This window comes from Pavona decussata, unplaced genomic scaffold, assembly GCF_977016875.1.
Source record: "Pavona decussata unplaced genomic scaffold, jaPavDecu1.1 SCAFFOLD_48, whole genome shotgun sequence".
Taxonomy (NCBI): Eukaryota; Metazoa; Cnidaria; class Anthozoa; order Scleractinia; family Agariciidae; genus Pavona; species Pavona decussata.
The window spans coordinates 3,452,898-3,476,935 of record NW_028145470.1 but is presented as its reverse complement, the minus strand read 5'-3'; the positions used below and the strand labels follow the sequence as shown (position 1 = coordinate 3,476,935).

Genomic DNA, 24,038 nt, shown 5'->3' with positions numbered 1-24,038 from the left:
GCTGAGTCAATCGAACAAAGGAATCAAAATTGTGTTTGTATATTTTTGTTAAAGTACCGACTGCTAAAGACTCTCTGCAGTAGATCTGTGATCCTGTAAAAGAAAAGTTTATTGGAATATCGCGACTTCTGAAAGAAGACAGTGGAGAAATCCGTCATCCAATTCGAGTCAGTGAGGAGACAAGATCAACACAAAAATATATCTTGAATCTGGGCAATACCGTATGAAAAGAGAGCATTCCGGAATCATCAAATTTCCCTTTATTTCACTTGAAGTCTGTGGTTTCCCCGGTACATCAATATTTTTAAAAGAAACTTGCTCTTAATTTCCGCAAAGAATACGTGCACCTTTTCATTTCCGATCCTCGAAACTATATACTTGCCGCTAGAAATACCAAAATGATATTTTTAGTTCTGTTTCGATATCACAAAGGTTTTAGAATTCCTCCCTGGGAAAATCGAAGTTGCGGCTAGATTTCAAGCTGGTACGTGATAATATTTATTAGTATTATCGTTTTCGTTAAAAGAATTAAATGAAAAACATGTAGTTACAAGGATAACAGCTTAGAGGTATATGTTCAATTTAGCTCGATATTTCTTAGTTTTCTCGTAAATGAACGCGGTCTCCTTAATTTGATCACCGACTAAGTCTCGACATGATACCCGTAAACAACCAGTACATATCATACCACAAATTCATCGGGATTGTAAAAGGGTAGGGTAGAATGTGTGGGGGCACCACAAACATGCAGAAGTCTTATAAAGGTATGGTGTTTTTATGATATTGAACTTGCTATTGGCCTAAATAAACGACTATTTGGCTCGTCAGAGCGGGTGACGAATTGCTAACGCTGGAAACGTCAGCACTCGAATCTCTTTACGGTAGCCAATTTACCTTTAGTTATCAACTCTGTTGATAAACCAAATACTCCCAACTAGCCTGCGAGCAAGCTCTCTTGGGGGTGGGGGCGCAGGCTAACTCCCAACCGACGCAACACTGCAGTTTATTTAGAAACTAACCCGCTTATCTATAAAGAAAATAAAGACGACTTTTGCGCAGATTAAGGTTCAGTTTGGTGGAAAAAGAATGACCTTAATCACCTCAGAAAGTTCGGATTTAGTCGTGAAGAAAACATACAGTTTTCTTTGACAAAATATTAGCACAATGTTTTTTAACACTGGAAAGCTAATTCCTTTCGCTTTCGACTGAAGGGGAAACTATGCCGTAAAAATGCGGAAAAGGGCAAGCTTGCATTTTCGTAAAACCGTCAACAGCTAGTCTGAAACTTTCTGCAACTTAAATTTTCAGTTAAAGCTCAGTGATCCGAACAGAAAGAAAAAATCCCATCACATATATTCCATTGCACAGATCAATCTGTGTTAGTTTACACAAATATGTCTTTTAAATGGAAGAAAACGATCTGTGAAGGAGACAACATTTTAAGTGTTTGGCTAAAATGTTCTCGTTCGTTGTCCCTGTTTAAGTGCTTCACAAAACTTTTTTTCTTTTTGCCATAATTAATCAATTCAGCTCTACATTTTCTCGAACCGACTAATACCATTTAATTTTTTTTAAAAAATGTAAGCTACTGAGCAGTACTTTCTGGTGGTGCTGCTTATTATGCTGTACAAGATGGTTCTAACTTTTTACTCTGTGGACGAAATCTTAAAGCGTGACCATTCAAATGAAAGCTACTGAGCAGTACTTTTCTGTGGTGCGATTTATTATGCTGTACAAGGTAGTTCTAACTTTTGAGTCTGTGGATGAAATCCTTAATTGTGACCATTCAAATAAAAGCTACTTAGCAGTACTTTTCTGTGGTGCGATTTATTATGCTGTACAAGGTAGTTCTAACTTTTGAGTCTGTGGATGAAATCCTTAATTGTGACCATTCAAATAAAAGCTACTTAGCAATACTTTTCTGTGGTGCTGTTAATTGTGCTAGACAAGGTGGTTCTAACTTTTGAGTTTGTGGCTGAAATCCCAAAGTGTGACCATTCAGATGAAAGCGCTATTGCCTGTTCCTGCCTGTTCATATAATGCTGTGGTGAGCTGAGGTGATCAGAAACTTTCAAGTCTTTTCTCAAGTAATGAAATTCTTAATCTTCATTGAAAGGAAATGAAGAGCAGAGTACTTCGCTGTGTCGTTGTTCATTTTCAGTTTACCCGAACAAACTTTACCAAACTTGCTCTTTGACACTCTTAGAAGACAATAGGCATTGCACTTAAAACTGTTTAAAACAGTTTGGTTTTAAAGAGCGGTGCTATATTTTGCAAAGTTCAGAAGGATTATAAAACGGCAGGCTTCTGATTCAAATCTCTGTTGTAGTTGCCTATACTCTCAAATCCTATTTTTCAATTCGAAACAACGGTTGTAAAACAAAACGCTCGTCGTTCGATTTTCTCTCTACTTCATTTCAAGAAGAAACTAGAACACGAAGAAGAAATTATATATGTATATATGTGTGTTTGTTAGTAAGTGAACCCTTCAGACTTAACAGAGACTTCTACGTATGTTTGAACAAACAGTTGCAATATGAAGTCCACAGATCTTGTAGCTATAGACAAGAGACGCCTATACCTAGATCACAATTCACTTGCGGCAAGTCAAAAAAACAAACACTTTAATAGATAAACTCAGTAAAGACGCCGGTTAAAAATAAAGGCAAGAATTAATTAGGCTCAGAAAGCCCTAATACAAGACTTCAAACAGTCAAACAAAAAACTCGACCTAGTTTAATAGTTATAACCGCCCACTCAACAGCGGGAGAGCGCGCCACAAACTTGTTACGTTACGTTATTCACTTTGTCGCTTTCGTTTAGCCCTTCCTTCTCTCATGTCCGTTTAAGGAAAATCGGAAATATTTATTGATCTTATCCGAGGCCCTGCTAGTTTTTGTGTTCATGTTTGTTAAGCACTTTTGCATAACAAAAGTGATCACACTTTTGCATAACAAAAGTGATCAAAAAAAGGGCGATTGAAAGCAATGTTTAATATGTGAAAAAAATGCAAAAGAAAACCGTTGAGAGCGCAACCTAGTTTAAATCTGTGTTTAGTAGTTTTCTTGCCGACCAACCACGAATACAAATACAACCGAAAATTGACGTTAATGATAAAAAATTTAATAACCAGTTCCATTGCTTTGCACGTGCGTTACACATGTTCAGTGATCCAAGACCTGAAGTTGAAGGGACGGCATTCAAGTTCACAAAAAGAAAGCAAAAATAATCTATCATGTGTTTACGTTCTTCGTAAAATATTTGAACCTTTAAATTTGTGTTGTTGTTTCACAGAAGAGGGATAAGGAATCTTCTAAAACCTACAATGAACGGGAAGGGTGATTGTTTAAACATTTGTTTTTTCAACTGCGTTCGCCCAGGTGCTTCCGCATTTTGAAAAGCCTAAAGAATCGCCGAAAACAACCGCAAAAAAAAAAAAAGACATCTTTCAAATAACCGTCTTTTTCTAAAATCTCAAGAATGTATATAGATCCAAAGTTCGCCTTTTGGTGTCAGAAATAACTTGTAAAGGCAATATTCAAAACTCCAAATAGAAACCAACATAGCGAAGAGTTTGACTTCTAGGCCACCCAGAATTCGGCCATTCTCACGTTGTGTTTCGCAGCACATGGCAAATAACACCGCTCTAAAAGTATTACACTCGCCATAGCCATTGTTTTTCTCGTTAAGCAGTTTATTTAGCGACGTTTGCGCTGCCGTCGACGGTGAATATGCTGAAGACGTGCCGCGGGCTTAATATTCCACAGCACTTCATCCGGTTTGAGAGCGGCAAAAGCCTCTGATTGGCCAATCGAGTTGCCACGAGGCGATTCACAGCCAGGAGTACAAGTAGATGACACTTCTTGAAAGGTTTTTGCAAGCAGATTTAAATCGTAGCTATCCAATATCGGAAAGGAAAATTGCGATAATTATATACTCTTTAATTAGCGGCTGTTTTCAAATTAATTCTAAATTAGTTACGACGACAGGGCAAATTACAAGACAAAGTCGACAACTTGCTAATAAGCTTCGACGACCTCTTTTGTCGCCAACCAACAACTCAGTGAATATTTTAAATTTAGTATTTAAATACAAGGACGCAATATCTGATGACCCACCAATGAAAGTTGGGGCAAACATTCACCCGATATTTATTTAAAAGAAAACGAAAAGAAACAAATTCCCTTAGTGTACGACAAGACGTTAAGGCTCTAAAACCCTCTGAAACCATTCAAGTGTGATTCCTTCAAATGGCTTTGTACGTAATTGAATTTTAATTACCGTCAGTTTAAAAATCGCGTTTGTTATTAAATGCTATGACATGATATAGGCAGTTTTTAGTAACGCTTTTAGCTAAGTCACATTTCCTGAAAATAACTGCGAGCCATTGTCAGCGTGATGACGAGAGCGATACACAAAAATAACGATTAAATTTTTGTTTTCATACAAGCCCAACCATCTTCCGGAAGTTGTTCCCCGCAATGCAATGTATTCTTTTGAAAGGTTTCCTCAACTATGAATAAAAACTTTACATTTGAAAAGATGTAAACAAAGAAATATTTACGTACATGGGGCAAAAATAGAGTGAGTTTAATTATGGGAAAGTTGCAGAAGACGGTTTTCCAGTGCAATATATGTCCTGAATAGTTTCAATTACCTGTTTCATGCATTTAAGTAATACTTCATTTTTAATATGATTCCAAAATTACAAAGTGAACTGTGCGCGCGTGCGTTATAAGGAAAGAAATGGTGAATGGAGTAAAACTACAGGCATCGGAATATTAACTCGAGGATAAGGCAGTAAAAACACTCGAAAAAAAGTAAAATTTACGGCGTCAAACAGTCTGAAAGGTGATTTCATTAATGCGCTTTGAAATAAGACTCCAAAAAAGAATTGGACGTAAATTGCAAATTACTTTCGCAGAGTTCCGGTTTGTTTGTTGTGAGGTGGGCTAAATGCTTGCTCTCAGGAGTTTTCTGTTTTATAGGAGGCGTTATCAATGGTTTCCTGCTAAAAATGCTGTGTATTTGGACAATTCGTCGCTGGAGAGGGTTTTATCTTCGTTGAACAATATCCGGTATTTAGAAGCTTTTCAGTAAGTTGCTAAGAACTAAGCCAAATCCTTATGGGGGGCAATGGATCCGTTGCTAATATGCCTTTGAACGTTAGAAAAGCTTGACGATACGAGAGCTAAACTTGAAGAGGTAACGTCAACAACGGCTAATTTTAACCCGAAAATTCGCTTCATTTTTCCACGCACAGACAATCCAATATTTTTCCTTTCAGAACGCCAGTGGCCAGCAATTTGCTTGAGACACAGGGAACTTGTTGTTATGACTGTCAAACGCTTGAGGTGGTAAAAACATCATGCGTTAATGAGCTAGGCTGACCAAAACAACAGACAGTATTTTGGTCTACTCGCGTCATACTGGGAATAGGGGAATTGTACCGCAACAAGCACACTGACATCTCGCTGATTAACGATCAAACGTTCTGCGTTGCTTTGCGCTAAGTGCAATCGGAAATGACAACATGGTGTTGGTTGGGGCTTTAATAGACCATAAGGTGCCAAGCGAGATTGGCGGACTGAATTAATTGCGCTTTTCTGTTCACCATTCTGTGCGCGCTTATACAAAGACAAGGAAACACTACTGAGAGAATCCGACTGTGTTGTATCGCAGCGGGCTTGCACCTGGGGGATGTGTGGAAATAAACTTTGTTGATTATCCCACGCGCTTAACTGGGGTAATAGATGAAAAAATGTACAGCGACGCGCAGAAAGGCGAGCGTTCCCTTAACTTTGGGAACTGCGTGACACAAGGATTTTAAAAATAAACTGCGTTTGTGAATGACGCAGACCTACGCAAACAAAGAAACAAAAAGAAATTCCCGGTTGCTCATTGTCCCCGCGGTAATTTACACGCCCGGCGAGGGATGAATTTCAATGTGGTGTTAACTCGGGTGTAAATGGGGCGGAGTAATGGGCATTGAGCTAGCGAATATAAGGGCGCGAGAGCGCACTATTCAGATAAGCTGATTACAGCGGACTGTGGGTCTTTTCAGGCTGGGCAACAACGCGGACAAGCTAGTCTCGACAAACCACAGTCTTGAAGCGAGGAGCGATGTTTTCAACGTTGAAAATGCGAATAATCACTTTCCTCATTCTTCTTGCCGGAGTAGCCACTAAAGGTAAGCCAATCTGTTTTTTGTACTTTTTCGAAAACTGCGACCGTAGAGTTTTCAGATCGTGTTTGATCGAACCAAATTTGTTACCGAGTTGTTTTTAAGGATGTTTAATACCTCGTACGGTGTTAATCATCTCTCACCAGTGACCTCTAAATCATTTAGTTATCTTCTGATTAATCCACGCCGTTTTGCGACCTCTAATTAAGAGTAAATTGTCGGAGAATTATATCTACCCGGAGAAATAGATTGCTTGATTGACCACATGAGAGTATACACTTTTTACAAAGACCAGTTCGCCAGTTGGTACATCCGGCCTTTCGTTGTGACAATTTTTCTACTTCTTCTAAGTTTCTTCTAACTTCCGTTCAACTTCGATAGCTTTAAATGAAACATTTGAGTCCAGGGCAAGGGTCCACTACTAAATCTCGAAAACCAAGAACTCATAAAAGCTTTCTTAATGAAAAGTAAATACATAATAACCAATAACTACTTTACCGGCGCAGGAAAATTGATGGTTAAATTTATGCTTCTCAGGCAAACTCTCGCAATATTAACTCTTGAAAAATCATCATAATTTTGGTCTAAAACAGCGAAGCACTCGTTCGCTGTTCTTGTTGTATTCTCTGAAAAATCATTTTTAGTTTTGTTTGAACAACAAAGTCTATTTTTATATGTATATGGTGTATTTGAATGATGTTGAAGAATATAAAGTCGGTCGACAAATTCATATAGAATTCAATAACCTCTTATAAAACAGCCTTGCATTTTGATTGAGGGCAGTTTCTTTCAAACCACGAAACAAAATATTACCAGATAAAGTGAGATTCAAGCTAAATTTATCTTTTATCTCCTGAGGAATTCGAATCTTTTTGGCGATATTAGACGCGCAATTTAAAACAGCAAAGATATATAAACTCCAAATTCCAGGCGATATTGCCTTGTTATGTTTTAAGCGAAATATAACTCTAGCCAGGTATTGAACACAGTATTAACTGAGCTAAAAAAAATCATAGTTAATTGATAAGATTAATTTCTAAACTTTTGTAACTGTTTCGAAAGCTCAATGGCGATGTAACAGTTGGCATTGTAGATACATAGACGTTGGAATGTTTGCAAAGTGAACGGTTACTCGCGACAAGGAAAAAAATGGCTAACGAGATGCCATCACCTAAGAAAAACAAAAAACACTGTCATTTAAATGCCGACTGCGTGAATATAGAGCAAGGCGCGGTGGTTTTTAATACAAAGAAACTTGCACAGCAATGCACTTGTCGCCTGTAACCTTCCTTCCTGCGATCCCCGCCGAAACCAATTAGCGCGGGCCTAACATTCTCTAAAATAAGAGGATCACAATGACTCGCCTCGGTCTTTTAAAAGTTATGTTTATTTAACCACAAAACCGATCGGTATCTTTCTCATTTGCGTCTGATCTTCAAACGAATTTGTCTTTGTTTTCCGCGTTGCAAAACTAAGGCAAAGATGAAGGTTTACGGTGTATCTGAAATGGTACTTTCAGTGGTAGCTAAAATATCGTAACTGTATTATTTCTCAGTTGAAGGAAAACGGACAATACTCGACTAGTTTTTATTTTTAGTTTCAGCACTGCATTAAATATTTGACTGAATTTCTTCGAGTTTATAAATCGCTTCTTTTGCCGGAGTGATTTTAAATTTTATGTTGACAAAATTTAACTACAAGTCATCTGATTTTACGTTTCCCTTGTGTTTTTTCATTGCTAATTATTAAGCGAAGCAATAAAAACGTGAGTGGATTTTATCCTCTCAAAATTTACACACTCAACAGAAAGAAACCAATTCACCACCTAGAGAATCCTTACAAGCCACTTCAACTTCAAAATGTATTGAGTTTTGGAAGAGAACCTAAACAAAAATGTAATACCACGCTCTTGGTTATTTGATAGTTTTCAACTCTAGCTGTAAACATTTGAGGTATTTACATTCGTAAACAGAACAAAATTATGCCTTCATATTTTTCAAATATCTGCTCTCCTTTCGAGAGTTTTCCGAGTGGGTTTCGAGACATTATGTCTGCAAATTCACATCGGTTGCTTTTTAAAAGGCTGGAACCTCGTCGATGGAGAACTAATTTAGCTCATTTTTGCACAGAACAGCTCTAACAGCTAAAATATTTAGGTTGCTGTTGTAACCTAACAGGGTTTTCTGGAAACCGCATGCTACATCATGGAATAGCAATATAGAACGATCCCTGCAAATAGTTTGTGAAATATAGAATATAAATAGAGTGATATATGAATCAGCAAGCGAAGTTGTATCTTTTATATCTAAAGCATAACAAAAATAAAGCCTTTCAAGGCCAACGAGGATTCGTATGCGAGAACTTCAGTTTAATTATGAGAGTTCGATTTTTTTGAGAGGATGTAAGAGTCAAAGAGAGCTAAACTAGGGCTAGAAAATCGATTTCAAGTAGCAACTTCGATTCTTCTCGAGAGCCCACAAAGGGCGCCAAAGTTAGAGACAAAACTTGAGCGACAGGAGAACTGAGTTTTTGATTAAAATAATAAACAAATTTAAACTCCTTGAGAGCGAACGAAAGGCATCGAAAGCGCTTGAGATTTTTTCGACTACATGAAGGTGAAAATCATTTCAACTCTCGTTAGTCCATGTGCATAGCTCGCAAGAGCAGTTTATAAACACTAAAGATTCACAAAAAAGGGGAAACAAGAAAAAGTATTACTGGCTTAACACGAGGGTTGTATCTGAACATTTCCAATTAAAATTAAGGCTGCATGCAATTGCAGATACACTGCGTCTCAGTCACAGCTTTCCTCCATATTTACTCGGAATACGTTCGACGCGCTTGCTGGGAAACAAATTCATAACCACTTTGTCAGTGTTTTCAAAACTACTGTAAAAAAGTTTTAAAGAGTAGTTTGAATATAAATTTACAAGAAATGGCTTTCTTGTCGTTGAAGTTATCAAGGTTAGCATTTTATCAGCATCACTGTTTTCAATATTATTTCTATCTCCGCTAAAAATAACAGTTGATAAGTATGGAATTAAGACTAGATGCTGTTTCTTCGTAGATTTTTGACCTTCAAACCAGTTGTAGCTTTTGAGAAAAAAATTGTAGTTACTCCAACAGCTCACCAAACCTAGCAACTGAAAGCCGGCATTGTATTAGGTTGATGTTTTAATGGAGTTCTTCTCACCGGAAAACTGCGTTTGTATTGTACCTACATCGAACTTGTCACAAAGCAAGAGCTCACTCAATCAACAGACTGATACTACTCAGTTCTGCAAAAACTCAAAAAGTAAGCAGCACCACATTAAAGTACTGCTCGGTAGCTTTCATTTGAACGGTCACACTTTAGGATTTCATCCAGAGACTCAAAAGTTTGAATCACCTTGTACAGCATAATAAACAGTACCACAGGAAAATACTGCTCAGTAGCTTTCATTTGAATGGTCACACTTTAGGATTTCAGCCACAGACTCAAAACTTAGAACCACCTTGTACAGCATAATAAATAGTACCACAGGAAGGTACTGCTCAGTAGCTTTCATTTGAATGGTCACAATTTAGAATTCTATATCACCTACAGACCCAAACGTTAGAACCACCTTGTACAGCGTATAGTAAACAGTACCGCAGGAAAGTACTTCTGAGTAGCGTAATCTTAAACGTACGGATTTCATCTACAGATCTACAGAGGCACCAAAGTTATAAAGCTATCTTTTACAGCATAATAAACAGAACCGCAGGAATCGAGTAGCGTGCGTTCAGTAACTTTAGTTATAATGGCCACACTTTAGGAGTTGATTGAACAATAACGAGCTGATCAAACGAACTACCATTATACCGAGTTTTGAATTCTAGGAATGAATTTAGGTCGTCGTCTAAGCGCCCTTCGCATGAAATAAGGAAAAAAAAATAAAACGGTCGCTTTTTTTTTTTGAAAACTTGTCGGAATTCAAAGTGTTTTATTACGTCTTCGAGTAAAGGAGACATTTTCGTATGTGAAGGGGTATTCAAGATTCCTTTATTTTTAATAGTTTTTCTTCGACAAAAGCTGGCACTCTAAGGGTTAACAGTTAAACTGTTGAAAGTCGATGACTATTTTTGAAAAGCAAACAGTTCATCTTACCTTCAGACTCTTGGGAAAAATTTCTCTGGTACGGGCTGGTGTTGATCAATATTTCATTCATTTTTCAAACATTTACTACATAATTGTAAAATAACTTCGATATTAGGCTGTACCAGGACGATGCAAAACATGCGTTTGCAAATGAGCTTTCGCCTTAACCATTCCGTTAGAAGGATAATTAAATATGACTTAAAGTAAGAAACAGGCAACGCTCCGATCTGTTTTTTTGTAAGATGCCAATACATTATAACATTCTCATACAAGTGCTTTGCGTCTTGTGTAAACCGCACTCGTATAAACGTATGCTCCAACGAATAGTTCGTGAGTTTGCATCTTTAGTTAGCCGCGCGCCAATAAATGAACCAGTAAGCTCTTCTGTAGGCCAAGCTCGTAAAAAAGTGGCTCAGTTTAAATCTTTTGTAGGGTGACTGCCAGTCAATTAGGGTGGAACTTGTAAAATCTCGAATAAATAAATTTCGTCTATTTAAGGTCGTTTAGCCCTCCTATCGTTCGCCATTGTTTTCCAGAAGCTCTTCAGCTCATTCCTCCTTCCAAAAGTGTTCACTTAATTTACAACAATTAAATTTCAAAGGTTTGTATTTTGAAATAAACGGGAAAAATCATCGTAGCGAGTTTCCGCCCCTTGGAAACCCTACTTGTAACCTTTTTAATTTCTAATGGTTTAATTTCCGCCCTGAAAGTGTAATCCGTCCCCTGCTAAGAAGTCCCGCGAAAAGGAAGCGCAGTTTAAAAATAAATAGTAAAACCACAGGCAATTTTTAGTATGTTTATATTCTTTTCTTGTTTTTTTAACTCCGGGAAAATGTGAGCAGCGGTTCGGTGCGTGCAGAGTGCACGTGCTCTTGCAGCATGCATGCGCTAACCAATGAGAACAGAGATGATTTTTTTTTTCAGCCAATCAGGTCATGACGTTTCATTTCCCGCGCTTACCACCGGTTACCACACCAATTTGATCAGTTTTTCACACGTGACGCAAGCGCAAGAGTGAAACGCAAGCACAAACGCAAGAATTAAAACATTTTCTCCCTGCTTTAACCTCTCTGCGGTTGTTTTAAGCTCATGTCTGCATCGATAACGAAAGCTAGGCCAAACACGTTTTTCTACAAGAGTTAATTCGTCGTGTACTGTTAATACAATCTAGACTTTTTGTAAAAACAGTAAACTTGAATGTTTCTCCAATGGCCGACAACCAATATGCTGTGCTATTAATGCAGTTTTTATAAAAGAAAACAATTTAAGTTATTTTTCAAGAGGCCAAGAAGAACTAAATGATGTTGATGTACCAAAGCTAACTGGCAGACGTCTATACTTGTTTTAGTTTTCCAAATGCTGTTTCCGGCTCAGTTGCGACGTTACAAAGAAGTTCCCAAACTGTAACTCTAACTACCTTGTTTTTTGCCCTTTTTAAACTGCGTTGTTGCACAAATAAATAACTCAATATTGCGCAAACTGCCTTGTTTTTTTTTTCCTTTCTAAACTGCGTTGTTGCAAAGATAAATAATAAAGATAATAATAACTCAATATTGTGCAAACTGCTTTGTTTTTCTGTCTGTTCCCCGAGATCAAACTTTGCCGACCTTATTCCAGCGCGTTACTCATTTCCTGTCATATTGTGACATTTGATGCAAGTGATAAGTTCTTATCCACGGTAACCTTTTGCCAAGGTCAAAAAAAATTTGGACTAGAACAATATAGGCTCATTACGGTCTTTTCCAAGACTACCCCCGTCTAATTAGACGTCCTATGTATGGTAACCCTTGCCCTCACAGAGTTCCAGGAATGTGACTTCTGGGTTGTGGGTCCATAGATAGCTTGTGTGAACACCGAATACTTTCTTAAGGCACAATACAACAAGGGGATTCTAACTACTGAATCTGGACGAAATCCTTAGCGACTCAGGGGCCATTCAAACATTGTTCAAATGAAAGCTACAGAGTAGTACTTTCCTGTGGTGCTGTTTATTATGCTGTACAAGGTGTTTCTAACTTTTGCGTCTGTGGATGAAATCCTAAAGTGTGACCATTCAAATGAAAGCTACTGAGCAGTACTTTCCTGTGGTGCTGTTTATTATGCTGTATAAGGTGGTTCTAACTTTTGAGTCTGTTGATGAAATCCTAAAGTGTGACCGTTCAAATGAAAGCTAATGGGCAGTACTTTCCTGTGATGCTGTTTATTATGCTGTACAAGGTGGTTCTAACTTTTGAGTCTGTGGATGAAATCCTAAAGTGTGGCCATTCAAATGAAAGCTACTGAGCAGTACTTTCCTGTGGTGCAGTTCGTTATGCTGTACAAGGTGATTCTAACTTTTAGATCTCTGGAAGATATTCTACTCAAATAAACGCCATTAAGCAAAACTTTCTTGTGGTGCAGTCAGTTACTACGGTACGCGGCGGAGATCTAACGTTGGTTTTGTAAATATAATCAAGTGTTAAGTGTCAAGTGTTAAGTGTATGGTCAAGTGTCTCTATTTCAAATCAACTGAAGCCATTTAGCGGGGCATTAAACTGAGTCGTGCTGATTATGTTCACTGATCTATTTCTTTACAATATGAAATGAGAACATTTCAATTTAAATTCAGCAACCCTAATTGACTAGAAAAGTTACTCAGATTGATATCTTTTCACAGGTTTGGAAGACTCTTTCACAATAACAACAGATGAAGACGAGCCAGTGACATTCGACTTTCTAAAATACAGCAAGGGTTCCATCAAGCTCGCTCCAAAGGTTATTATCGTTGATCAACCAAAATACGGCGCGTTTGCGAGTTCGCCGGATGGAAACCTTAACATACAAAACGAAATGTGCGATGCTCAAGCGACCTACATACCAAACCAGGATTTCTCAGGTGAGGACGTCTTCGTGTATTCGTATCTTTACGAAAACCTTACGACGACTTCCGACGGTAAACTTCAAGCTCGAATCATCGTCCGACCAAATCCAGATGCTATTATCGCGCAATCTGATGAAGTTACTATGACAACGGAGGATGGTCACGTGCACATTCCGGTGTTGGAGAATGACTTCAGTAAGGATGGCTCAGCTGTTTGTATAACCACAGAAGAAAAGCATTTCATTGAGGGAAACAAGGTACTTATATTACAACTAAGTTACAAGTTTTGATGCCTACCGATTTTAAAGACTTTCCCTACTAGCCCTCCTTGGCAAATTTTCCTCGAATCAATTAACTATGAGTCGCCTCAAAACACATAGTTTCTGTTTTGGGCACACGGATCCCAACCTTTAACTCGAGTAGGTACGGGAATCTACGGGACATCCCGCTGAATCCCTTTCCATATTGACTCTTTTCTCTCGACTTGTAAAGCTTACTGAATCACGCGAGTCTTTGAAGCAGGAGATGAAAGCTAGATACTCGCTGCAAAGATTTTTCACACACGTGAACAAGTTATCACTTGAGCACTACAGCCAACCAGTTGTCCATAGTAATTGAAAACCAATCACAGACAGAGTCAAACAACTGCAGATACATCTTTCTATGCCATGAGATGCTGAGGGCTGCTAACTGCACGAGTGGCGCTCATTTAAATCCTTTTAGATCATTTTCTGCGATTGCGCGGAATTATGGAATGAGCTACCACAAGCTATAAAACTAAATACCTCAGTTGATGGTTTGAAGGGGGCTTTGATAACATTTTTTCCGTGAAAGCTCTTTTTTCTCTTAATTTCGATTTTAATCTGCTGACTTTTTATTGTAAAAAGCATTGAGACATTTATACATAACGCGTTTTTCAAGAACTGTTTTTATCCTAATTATATTATTAAATACCAGCGTACACAAAATGAATACACATCCTAACACAAGAGCGGGCGACCTTAGAAAGTGCGAAGCTGTAGTTTTGCTGATTGACCACATTAACTCCCCCTCCCAAGAACATCACAATACGGTCCGTTGAGGCACGGTGCCAAATTGAAGAGTTGTTCATTTTCTTCGTTTAGCAGAATAAGTTTGAGGACATTGCAGAGGCGCTTGGTATGACAGCCATCCAGCAGAAACCACCCAAACCTCCAGATTGCCTGTTTGACCAGTTTGATCCCAACCTAAAAATCTGGATTCCAGGTTCATTTTGTATTGTCGAGATCAGCAGCGGCGCCGCAGCAACCGCTGACTATGACGGCGACGGGCTCATGGACATTTACTACGCGCGCATGGATGGTCCTGACCAGCTGTGGCGTAACCTTGGCAACGGAACGTACCAGGACTTCACGGCCGAAGCTAACCTGAGCTCGACCGCTTTCCATCGCTCATCAGCAGTAGTATTCGTGGACATTGACAACGATGGTGACATGGACCTTTACATAGGTACCATGGCAGAAAGCAGGTTTTACCTGTACATAAACGATGGCATGGGACATTTTTCAGAGGCGGCCGAAGAAAGGGGCCTGGCATTACACCCTGTAATACCACCCTACAAAACAAGCACCATGACCATTGCAGTCGGGGACTATGACAAAGATGGCTGGTTAGATCTTTACACAACGGAATGGCTTCCCCACCTTGATCTCAGCTTTGACTACAACAACGCCTCGCACTCCAACTGCAAGTTGCTAAGAAACCTTGGTGCGCAAGGCAAACCGGGATACTTTGAAGATGTGACGGAGCGCGCGGGACTGGGGAAGACCAAGGAGCCGAGTGTTGATGCTGACAGGTTTGGAGGTGTGGACGTGAGGTATTATGGTGTTATGAACACTGGGTTGCTCAAGGATATTATTCCAGGACCTTTCAAGCTGGCCGCCATGTTTACGGATTTAGACGGTGACGGTAAGCGAAATCGATGATATATCAAAGTTTTGTCTGGGCGCGTTAATTCTTTTGGCACCTTTCCAGAATGAGCACATGGAATAGACGGTATTCATACTGTTTTAGGATCTATTCTGTTTTCGGAATGAACAGAATGGCATTCTGCTCATTCTGCTTTTGATAGCAGAATGAACAAAATACAGTTTACTCGGAATAAGAGAAATTTCCTTCTTTTGGAGAGCTTTTCAGGTCAATGGGAATAGGTGGAATTTTATTCTTTTTAGGATCTGTTATTCTGTGCATTCTGTTATCCTTAACCAGAATAAGAATTGCCGGAACTTTTCCAAAAGAATGCGCACTAAAGAATTTCCACTCCTTTTCGTACATTGGGGCCTATTTCCACCCCTGTCAGACCGTTAGCTTTCCTCATACACGCTGGGAAATTCCATGTTGTGTACAGAGACTTAAAGGGGAAGTATCACACGAATTTGATGTCATTTAGACCCCTCCCCCCCCCCCCAAAAAAAGTCTAGTTTTGTTGTAAATTATCACCACAGTGCAATAAAACTGTCGATTAGTGCCTCTGACCAGGGACAGAGTAGGTGGATTGAAATTTAAAAAATGTTAGACTAACGTTTTTCAAGTTCTCGCATTTTTGTTTCCAAAACGCGCTAGAACAGATCAGGAGCTGTTCCTTTCAATTTTGTAGCTAAGTGAAGGTCTTATTTCACCATTTTTAACAAAAAAGGTCAAAATCCCCATGACACTTTCCCTTGTTAAGTCGTGTTGAGACGGAGGCGGGCTTTTGAGGCAGGAGAACAGAAAACGCCTTGTTTTAGTAACAACTTGAACTTTCTCCTTAGGTTACCAAGACATAATGGTGAACGGAGACTTCAGAACAAGCGATGCCTTTTGGAACAATGGCGACGGTACATTCACACGGGGAACTAAGGAGAGTCATCTTGGAACGGACGAGAATGGCATGGGCTCCACAGTGGCTGACTATGACATGGACGGGAGGCAAGACTGGTTCGTAGGCAGTATCTACATGTCCAAGGAACAGATGGAACCTTTCAGGGACGTCTACCTTGGTGGAGGCATCATATTCGGCAACACTGGAAACAGGCTTTACAGGTTTGTAATATCATCCAGTGACCCGCATTGGCAGTGACTGACCAATCAGTTTTGCAAGTTTTGCAATCAATAGCACCATATCTTACTTTAAGAAATGTGATGTTACGTTTTAAAGCCTGCTGAATAAATGATAGAGGTACTTTTTCAGTGACACAGGCATACTCCAAATAACTCATTCAATGCGCATGCCTCAAAGTTAACAACCCACCCAAACACAGCGGCAAAATGAGTGCGCATGCTCGTCACGCGTGAGCAATCTTACGCTGCGAAATTGTTTGTTTTCGTTTCGCGGGGATAAGCCCAAATCAAAATAAATAAGGTTGCCGCTGTCAGGAATGGTTCCTTCGAACTTCCTCCTTCACATATCTTATTCAACAAAAAATATTGTGGTAACAGGTGTGAATTTAGCGATTGAAGTGGAGCATTCGTAATCGATTCTCGCTCGAATCACAAATCTGCGGAGCATGCGCACTCATTTTGTCGCTGCGTCCCCACCCACCAAGTGACAAAAAAACCGTAATCTCGATGACTCGTCCATTGCGCATGCACGCATTCACGAGTTCACGAGAAAGGAAATCCGAGTTCTGCGAACAGGAGTCGAACCTGTGACCTTCCAGGGGAGTTAATGGCATAGCTCCTACGAGTCTCGGGTTCATGTGGCAAACATCCTGCATACTGCTGGGATTTGAATGCCGATGAGTAGCATATGTGAAAGAAATGTGATGTTATGTAATCGGAATCAATGTCATAGATTCGGCTCTTGTCGTGACAACTCGGATTTTCTTTCTCCGTGTATGCCTGTGATACTGACTTAAAATACCTCTATCAAATTAATTTTCAAACAATTTATTTTCGATGGGGTGAGGGTGCATATGTGTCGGAAATAAAAACGACCGGACTTCTTTTTAGTCATATTTGGGGTGTCGTATGCCAAGAAAGTTAGTCAGTCGTTAAGAAACAGGCAATTCAATTAGATCTCTGTTTTACCTCGCCTTCTTGTAAATAAATTTATAATCAATTTATATTTGAAATTGGTGTTTGTTCTGCAAATATTGCATTTTTAGTTTCTAGTATTATTCTTGCAAAGTAACGATGATCGGTATATGTAAGCAGCGCTGCATAAATACCTTATTTAATAAAAATAGATGCAAGGATACAATTAAAGTTGCAGTTACACAAATGAACTTAAATGTTCGAAAATACGAATACGTTTGAAACCAAAACGAAGTTTCTGATTTAGGACGGTGTCCTTTCAGTGGCAAAGCTCAACTTCAATATAACTAGTCTATAATCAGTTTATTTCTTTCACAGGAATGAAGGAAACCGCAAATTTTCCGATCGAACAGACGAGGCTGGGGTTCGATTTGGAAACTGGGCCTGGGGCGCGGCCTTCTTCGACTACGATAACGATGGAGACCTGGATCTACTTCACACGAACGGCTTTGATGACCCGGATGTCACAGACACCGATTTCCTTCACCATACACCAACCCGTCTCTATGACAACATGTTTTTCCAGGACAATGACGGGTCTGCTAGGTTTGTGGAAACTGGTTTTAGTAAAGGCATCGATGATGTTTTTGATGGACGAGGTGTGCTTGTGTTCGATTACGAAGAAGACGGTGACTTGGATGTTTTCATCGCAAACAATGCAAACCGCCCGGTTTTATACCGCAACATCGGCAGCCATCAAAAAGATTATATTCGCGTGAAAGTTCTTGAGGCTAGCGTCGATAGAGAAAGCATAGGCGCAATGGTTTATCTGTATTCGCCGCGACTTGAAAAAGAAATCATGCGCGAGATCCGAAGTTCATCCGGGTTCTCAGCCCAAGGCGAATACGTCGCACACTTCGGGTTAGGTTCGGAAACCGACGACACATTCCGAATCCGCGTCTACTGGCCAGTCACCAACAACACTCGTATCATCCACAACGTTCGTCGGCGCTCATCGGTTACTGTTCGGGATATTTGGGGTCATCGCAATGCCGTTGAAGAGACAAAGTCTCCTAGTGAGTCGGTTCCAAGCTGTACCAGGCTGTTAGTGAAAGAGGTCGCCCGGGCTCCAGCGCATGGGCAAGTGGTAGTTGGACCCAAGCATGTTACTTATTACCCTGACGCGGAGTTTGCTGGCGAAGATAGCTTCAATTATGCTGTGAGCGACGGTGTGAGTTCAGCTATTGCTACTGTTAACGTCAAGGTAAGAAAAAAAAAAAGGACCGCATCGTGTGCATGTGCGAGCTCCTGGAGTTGATTTTTCATTAGCTACTAAAAGCTTACCAGTTCATGAAAGGGGTAGAAATTGATAGCTCCGGATTAATATCTCAGCTGAATGCTTGCAAAAAAACGGAGTAAATAATGAACGCAACCCAGTTATTAAAGGCCATCAAAAAATTTAAAGTATTCGGTCTGATGAAAATGTCTGAAAATTGAATAACTTGAATAATTGATGGCATGACACCAAGGACGTCTTCGCTGTATTTGCTCTGAAAAGGACATTATATTATGAATCCATAAGCCCTATATATGGTTTCTCCTAAGGCTTCCTCACCACTTTCTCTGTAATATATATTTTTGTACTCTTGTTTGGCTGTTTTGTAACGTGTGTGGTGAAATAAACAATACCAAAAAAATTTCCTGGTACTCTTACAAGAATTTTACCATAAACGTCGCATGTTAGTAGCTCCAATATACCAGATTCACGGGCACAAGGAAAAAGGAAAAATCCACATTACACCATGCCGTAAATTTAACTTATTGACAATTTTCGTTGTTTTCATGAACTCCTTCTTGTTCACAATTTATTGAAAGTTGTTATCAAATATTAGATGATTAACAATTTTGACCTTGAATGGGTAGAAAGTAACCTCCTACGCAGTCGTTTTTAGGGGACTCGTATTACCTCCTCCCCTAAAAAAAGATTGCGTGAGGGGCTAGATAGAAAGTAGAGTGAAAACACTATCAAACTACCTCGCAGTGTTAACATTTTCGATCCGTCTCGAGGTGCTTTAGTGCTCATTATTTTTAGATTCAAAACAGATTACTTACTGACACTTCCTAATAATGATTTTGGATTCATCGAAACGTCGATTAACATTGCTTTCAATAGTTCTTGCTATTTGACTATTCGACGTCTTATAAATAGTGTACTAATTTTAGTGCTTTTTACTTTAGGTGACCAAAGTAGAAACACCTGCGCCTTCCGAAGCGGAGTTATCAGAGAAGTTTCCTCGATTGGACGCTGTCAATAACAACCCCGCCCACCCAGACTGGGGCAAACCATTCATGCCACTACTGCGCCTGCTCCCATCAGCATACGATGACGGCTTCGATGCCCCCGCGGGCTCGAACAGATCAAGCCCACGGGAAATATCTAACGTTGTTTGTGACCAGCGAACTGATGTCTTCAGCGAGGCCGGCTTGAATGACTTCCACATGCATTTTGGTCAGATGTTGGCACATGACACTGACTTTGCAACACCGTACGCAAATTTCCTGACCACCGATAACCTGGGTATCCCGATTCCCAAGGGAGACGCGTGGTTTGACCCGCACGGCTCGGGTAAAGAGATCATGCGATTCAGACGATCAGGAATAATACAGACCAGCGGTAAACTGCATGGAAGACCACGTGAACAGGTAAGGATGACAGGAGACAACAAACTTTGTTTCGTTAACACATTGGTCATTTATATCTCCACTGATATCCTAGTTTTGTAATGGATAAGTAGGCATTTTTTTCTCGAAGAGGTTCAAAACTTCAAAAAGGACATTTTGTTATGTGTGCTTTTGGCATCTATGGTTTCAGGATAAACGCAATCAGTCAATCAGAACTTAAAAGGGTGCAACCGGTGCCAAGCGCGGGAAAACATGCAACCGGTGCCAACCGCGGGAAAACATGCAACGGTGTCAAGCGCCGGGAAACAAGTGGACGGTGCAAAGCGCGGGAAAGCTTGTAGCAGTGCCAAGGGCGGGAAAACAAGGGGGCCAAGTTGCGATTGGCTTTGATTTTATCTCTGATTGGCTGAAATGTAGGATGTTTGTTTTGATTGGTTAGAACAGGAATCACGGACCACAGCAGACAGCATTTAATTACTTTTAACAGAAACTAGTAAACCGTTGTAACTTCGACTGTTTCTTTTGCCTAGGTGAACAAGGTCACAGCATTCATCGATCTCTCCTTGGTGTATGGCTGTGATGAAGGCCGAGCATTGGCTCTGCGAACAATGGAAAATGGAAAACTCAAACATCAATCAAGCGACATCCTAGACTTTAACACCAAGGAAGTGACCAATCTTAACCTTCTCAATGGACCACGTGACAAAATGCTCGTTTCAGGTGACAACCGCGTGAACGTGCAACCAGGCCTCATCGCTTTACACACCCTGTGGTCACGTGAACACAATCGCATTTGCGACGAGCTTCTCCAACAGCCTGGATTCGAGAATATGGACGACGAGACTTTGTTCAATCATGCGCGCACTTTAGCCCGTGCCAAGTGGCAGAAAATTGTCTGGACTGAGTTCCTTCCCACAGTGATCGGACTGGAAGAGTATAAGAAGCTCGGAGAATACAAAGGTTACAACTCGTCTATCCAGGTGGGAATCTTCAACGAGTTTGGTACAGCCGCTTTCAGGTTTGGTCACAGCCAAATTGGAAACATCATGCCACGATTGGACGAAAACTGGACCATGATTGGCAGCGGTCATTTATCCCTGCGTGACGCTTACTTCAACCCAGGGCGCGTGATCCGTGAGGGTGGTATCGAGCCGCTGATAAGAGGTATGATGGTACAGAAGGCTCAGCGGGTGGACTTGCAGTTCGCGGATTCAGTGCGTAACTTTCTCTTCGGCACCAACACGATGGGGCTTGACCTTGTGGCTATCAACATTCAAAGAGGTAGGGATCACGGCCTTCCGGATTACAACACCGTACGAGAGGGTATTGGCTTGCCAAAGCACACAACATTTGCAGATATAACTCCTGACAAGGAGTTACAGGAGAAGCTACAGCAAGTGTACTCAAGCGTCGAAGACATTGATCTATGGATCGGCGGACTGGCTGAGCCGCATGTCGAGGGGGGATGTGTGGGGGAAACTTTTGCCCGCATCATCGCCCTTCAGTATCGCGTACTGCGTGATGGGGACCGATTCTGGTATGAAAACAAGGACACGGCGTTGTATCAACTGAAAGATAGAACCACTTTACCAACCGAGGGCACGAGCATGGTCGAGGTGCTGTATAGAAATACTGGAATAAAATGGAGTGGGAAAGAATCTCCATTCTTTACTAAGGACATGTGACGGACCAAACCCAGCTGAAAGCAATACAAGGTTCGCTGATGAAACGCTGTCAATCAAAATAGGCGATACAATGAACTGAGCGAATCATTGAACACGTTGTGAGTCACGTGCGATTTGTTTGTGATCACATTTACGAGAACATGTGACATTTTTAGGAAGAGTTTAGGAAATTAGGACGCAAAGTCCCCAATAATTAAGTAGGCTAAATTCATACATCGTGTTTCAGTCGTATCAAACAATTTTTGCAAAAAAGACTCGAATCTGAATTCTGTTGAACTATTATGCTATTCACTTTCACGGTAAAGTGCACTAATTTTTGTTTGTGTGAAAATTGGCCTAATTTAGATAAGAGGTGATTTTATCAGTTTTTTTCTTTTCTTTTTTTTTTTGCGTTAATGTACTACTCGACTATAATATTATGTATGAATTGGGCCCTCGCTACATTTCTGCCCAAGTATGGTATAAAAACCGCAAACGAGGTAACATCGCTGCACAAACACTTCTGAATTTCATCACACCGAAAAGTTGGCCCGTTTGCGCGCGCAAATATAAGTAACTTTGGATTTTACAGGTTTCGTTTTGTGCAAGTTGGAGCAGTTTTCACTCGAGTGTCGCAAAACCAAAACCAGAGTTATTACTCTGGCCAATCACAACAGATGTAAACAGCGCAATGAACGAATCAGAACTAGGAGCAAATACATGTAACCGGTGTTAAGCGCGGGAAAACGCGTGCAAGCAAGTCACGAGTGTTTTTCTCTTTGATTCTGATTGGTTGAGAAAGTGGCGCGAGTTTTGCGAACCAATCACAGTGTAGCCTAGCAAAACCAAATACAAATTGGTTTCGATAGTCCGTTTGAAAACCTCTCCGATTAAAAGGATTTAATCGCCAGCCCCTATATCAGAGGTGCACTATGCAAAGCGAAAACGAACTCGTTTGGATATAGCATTATAACAATCACAAGGAAACGCAATACAAGAGATGACTTCATGTAAGAAGGAGACTAGAGTATTTCAGGTGTACTATAGTGAAAAAAGCAACATAACATAACTTAGCACTCAAATCAAAAATGTTGCCGTATAAAATGATGCTCAACTCCCGTTATTTTAGGAAAAGGTATAGTTTTGTATCTCACGCATTTTTTGAGGGACATGATAAGAACTATTATTACATTATTTTGGTTGACTTACAAGGATTTCATGTTCAATTAAAGTAGTTTTGCAATGATATTTGTTAAAGATGTAAGTGCAAAATTAGAGCACGGATTGTAAGCGCGCAGTACCGTAAAAAGCGCGGGAAAGCGCTTATTAGCCTAGTGACGATTGATTTTTGCTTGCTCCTGATTGGACAAAAACATGGTAAGTTTATTCTAATTGGTTAAAGCAGGTCGCACGAGATATTTTGGCCAATACGGTAAACGCAAAACTAAATCTAATTTAAAAATCATTGGAACACTAGCTGATTTGGGAACACAGAAAGAAAGAACTTCTTTAATTCAGCTGCCTTTACACGTCAAACGAATTTTTTTCTCGCAAACTCGAAGTTGGCTTGTGTGAACCTCACAGCTCTTTTTAAAATCAGCAATTCAAAGTGTACCAAAGTTCGTGTAGATTTGTCGGGTCATAACAAGAGTTTGCCAGCTTTTTGTTCCCTTCCAGCAAGAGTTGCAAGCTAAAATTTATGTGAGAAGGCGGCTTTAGACTTCAAACGAAATTTTGAAGAGTTTAACATAACCAGCAAACTGCAAAGTAGATCTGTTCCTTCCTTCTCAGAGCGCAGAAAAAGGAAAGAAAATGTTTCCAATTCTTATATACCTGCGTAACACAATAAAGTTATTTACTCGATATATTTTATGTAACTTCTATTGTAAATATCATTGTATACGTATTTATTAACCGTGTCATTAAATGTTAACTAACACCCTATGCTTTTTTAAAAAAAGATTAACCCAACAATAGAAAAGAAATACCTCGAACCATCGTCGAACTGTAGTGCTTTTAAAGTCAAGTTTGAAAACATGATACTTCAATACAACTGGAAATCGAATTATTTCAAACGTTTCAAGGAACATAGTTTTGGATGCCTTTGTGAAAACGAAGAAATAAAACTCAAAGTGTTGCTTGACTTGGATGAAAGCTATTTATTTGGTTGGAAGGGGACGCTGGCGCGTTTGCAATTGTGGGAAAATCTAATCCAGTTTCGAATCGAAACCCTGAGACAGATCTTAAACACAAAGGCGCAAGGGCGGGAGGGACGAAAAGCTTCTCCCACTTCCAAGTCAACCACCCCGCTAGCAGAGCCTTGTTTTTGCTTGCTCGATTTTGGCCTCCTCAGTAAAGAAAAAGGCAGAAGGAGGCTCTGCTCGCAGGGTGTAAGTCAACCCGATTTTCCTTTTAATTTTTACTTCGTATCAAAAATTTATACTGCTTCAAAAAGCGATGTCTGGCCAAATGCAGTCGCAAGTGCAATTTGACGCTAGTTTTGAATCGGCTAATGTCTTAAGATTAAAATTGATA

General features: G+C 40.0%; 1 protein-coding gene across 2 annotated transcripts; it reads left to right on the top strand.

Annotated features, from left to right (window-relative positions):
• The first annotated feature begins 5,651 nt into the window (after positions 1 to 5,651).
• LOC146481820 (uncharacterized) lies at positions 5,652 to 23,646 on the top strand. Of its 2 annotated transcripts, none has more exons than XM_085107782.1 (7): positions 5,652 to 6,190; positions 12,961 to 13,421; positions 14,292 to 15,111; positions 15,954 to 16,224; positions 17,536 to 18,421; positions 19,396 to 19,860; positions 20,370 to 23,646. In XM_085107782.1, exons 1-7 carry the CDS (start codon positions 6,124 to 6,126, stop codon positions 21,522 to 21,524), a joined length of 4,125 nt encoding a protein of 1,374 aa, XP_084963908.1. In that variant the 5' UTR covers positions 5,652 to 6,123; the 3' UTR covers positions 21,525 to 23,646. The 2 variants fall into 2 exon arrangements, with proteins under 2 accessions (XP_084963908.1, XP_084963907.1); XM_085107781.1 differs by having other exon boundaries at positions 5,653 to 6,190; positions 14,289 to 15,111.
• Positions 23,647 to 24,038: the final 392 nt, after the last annotated feature.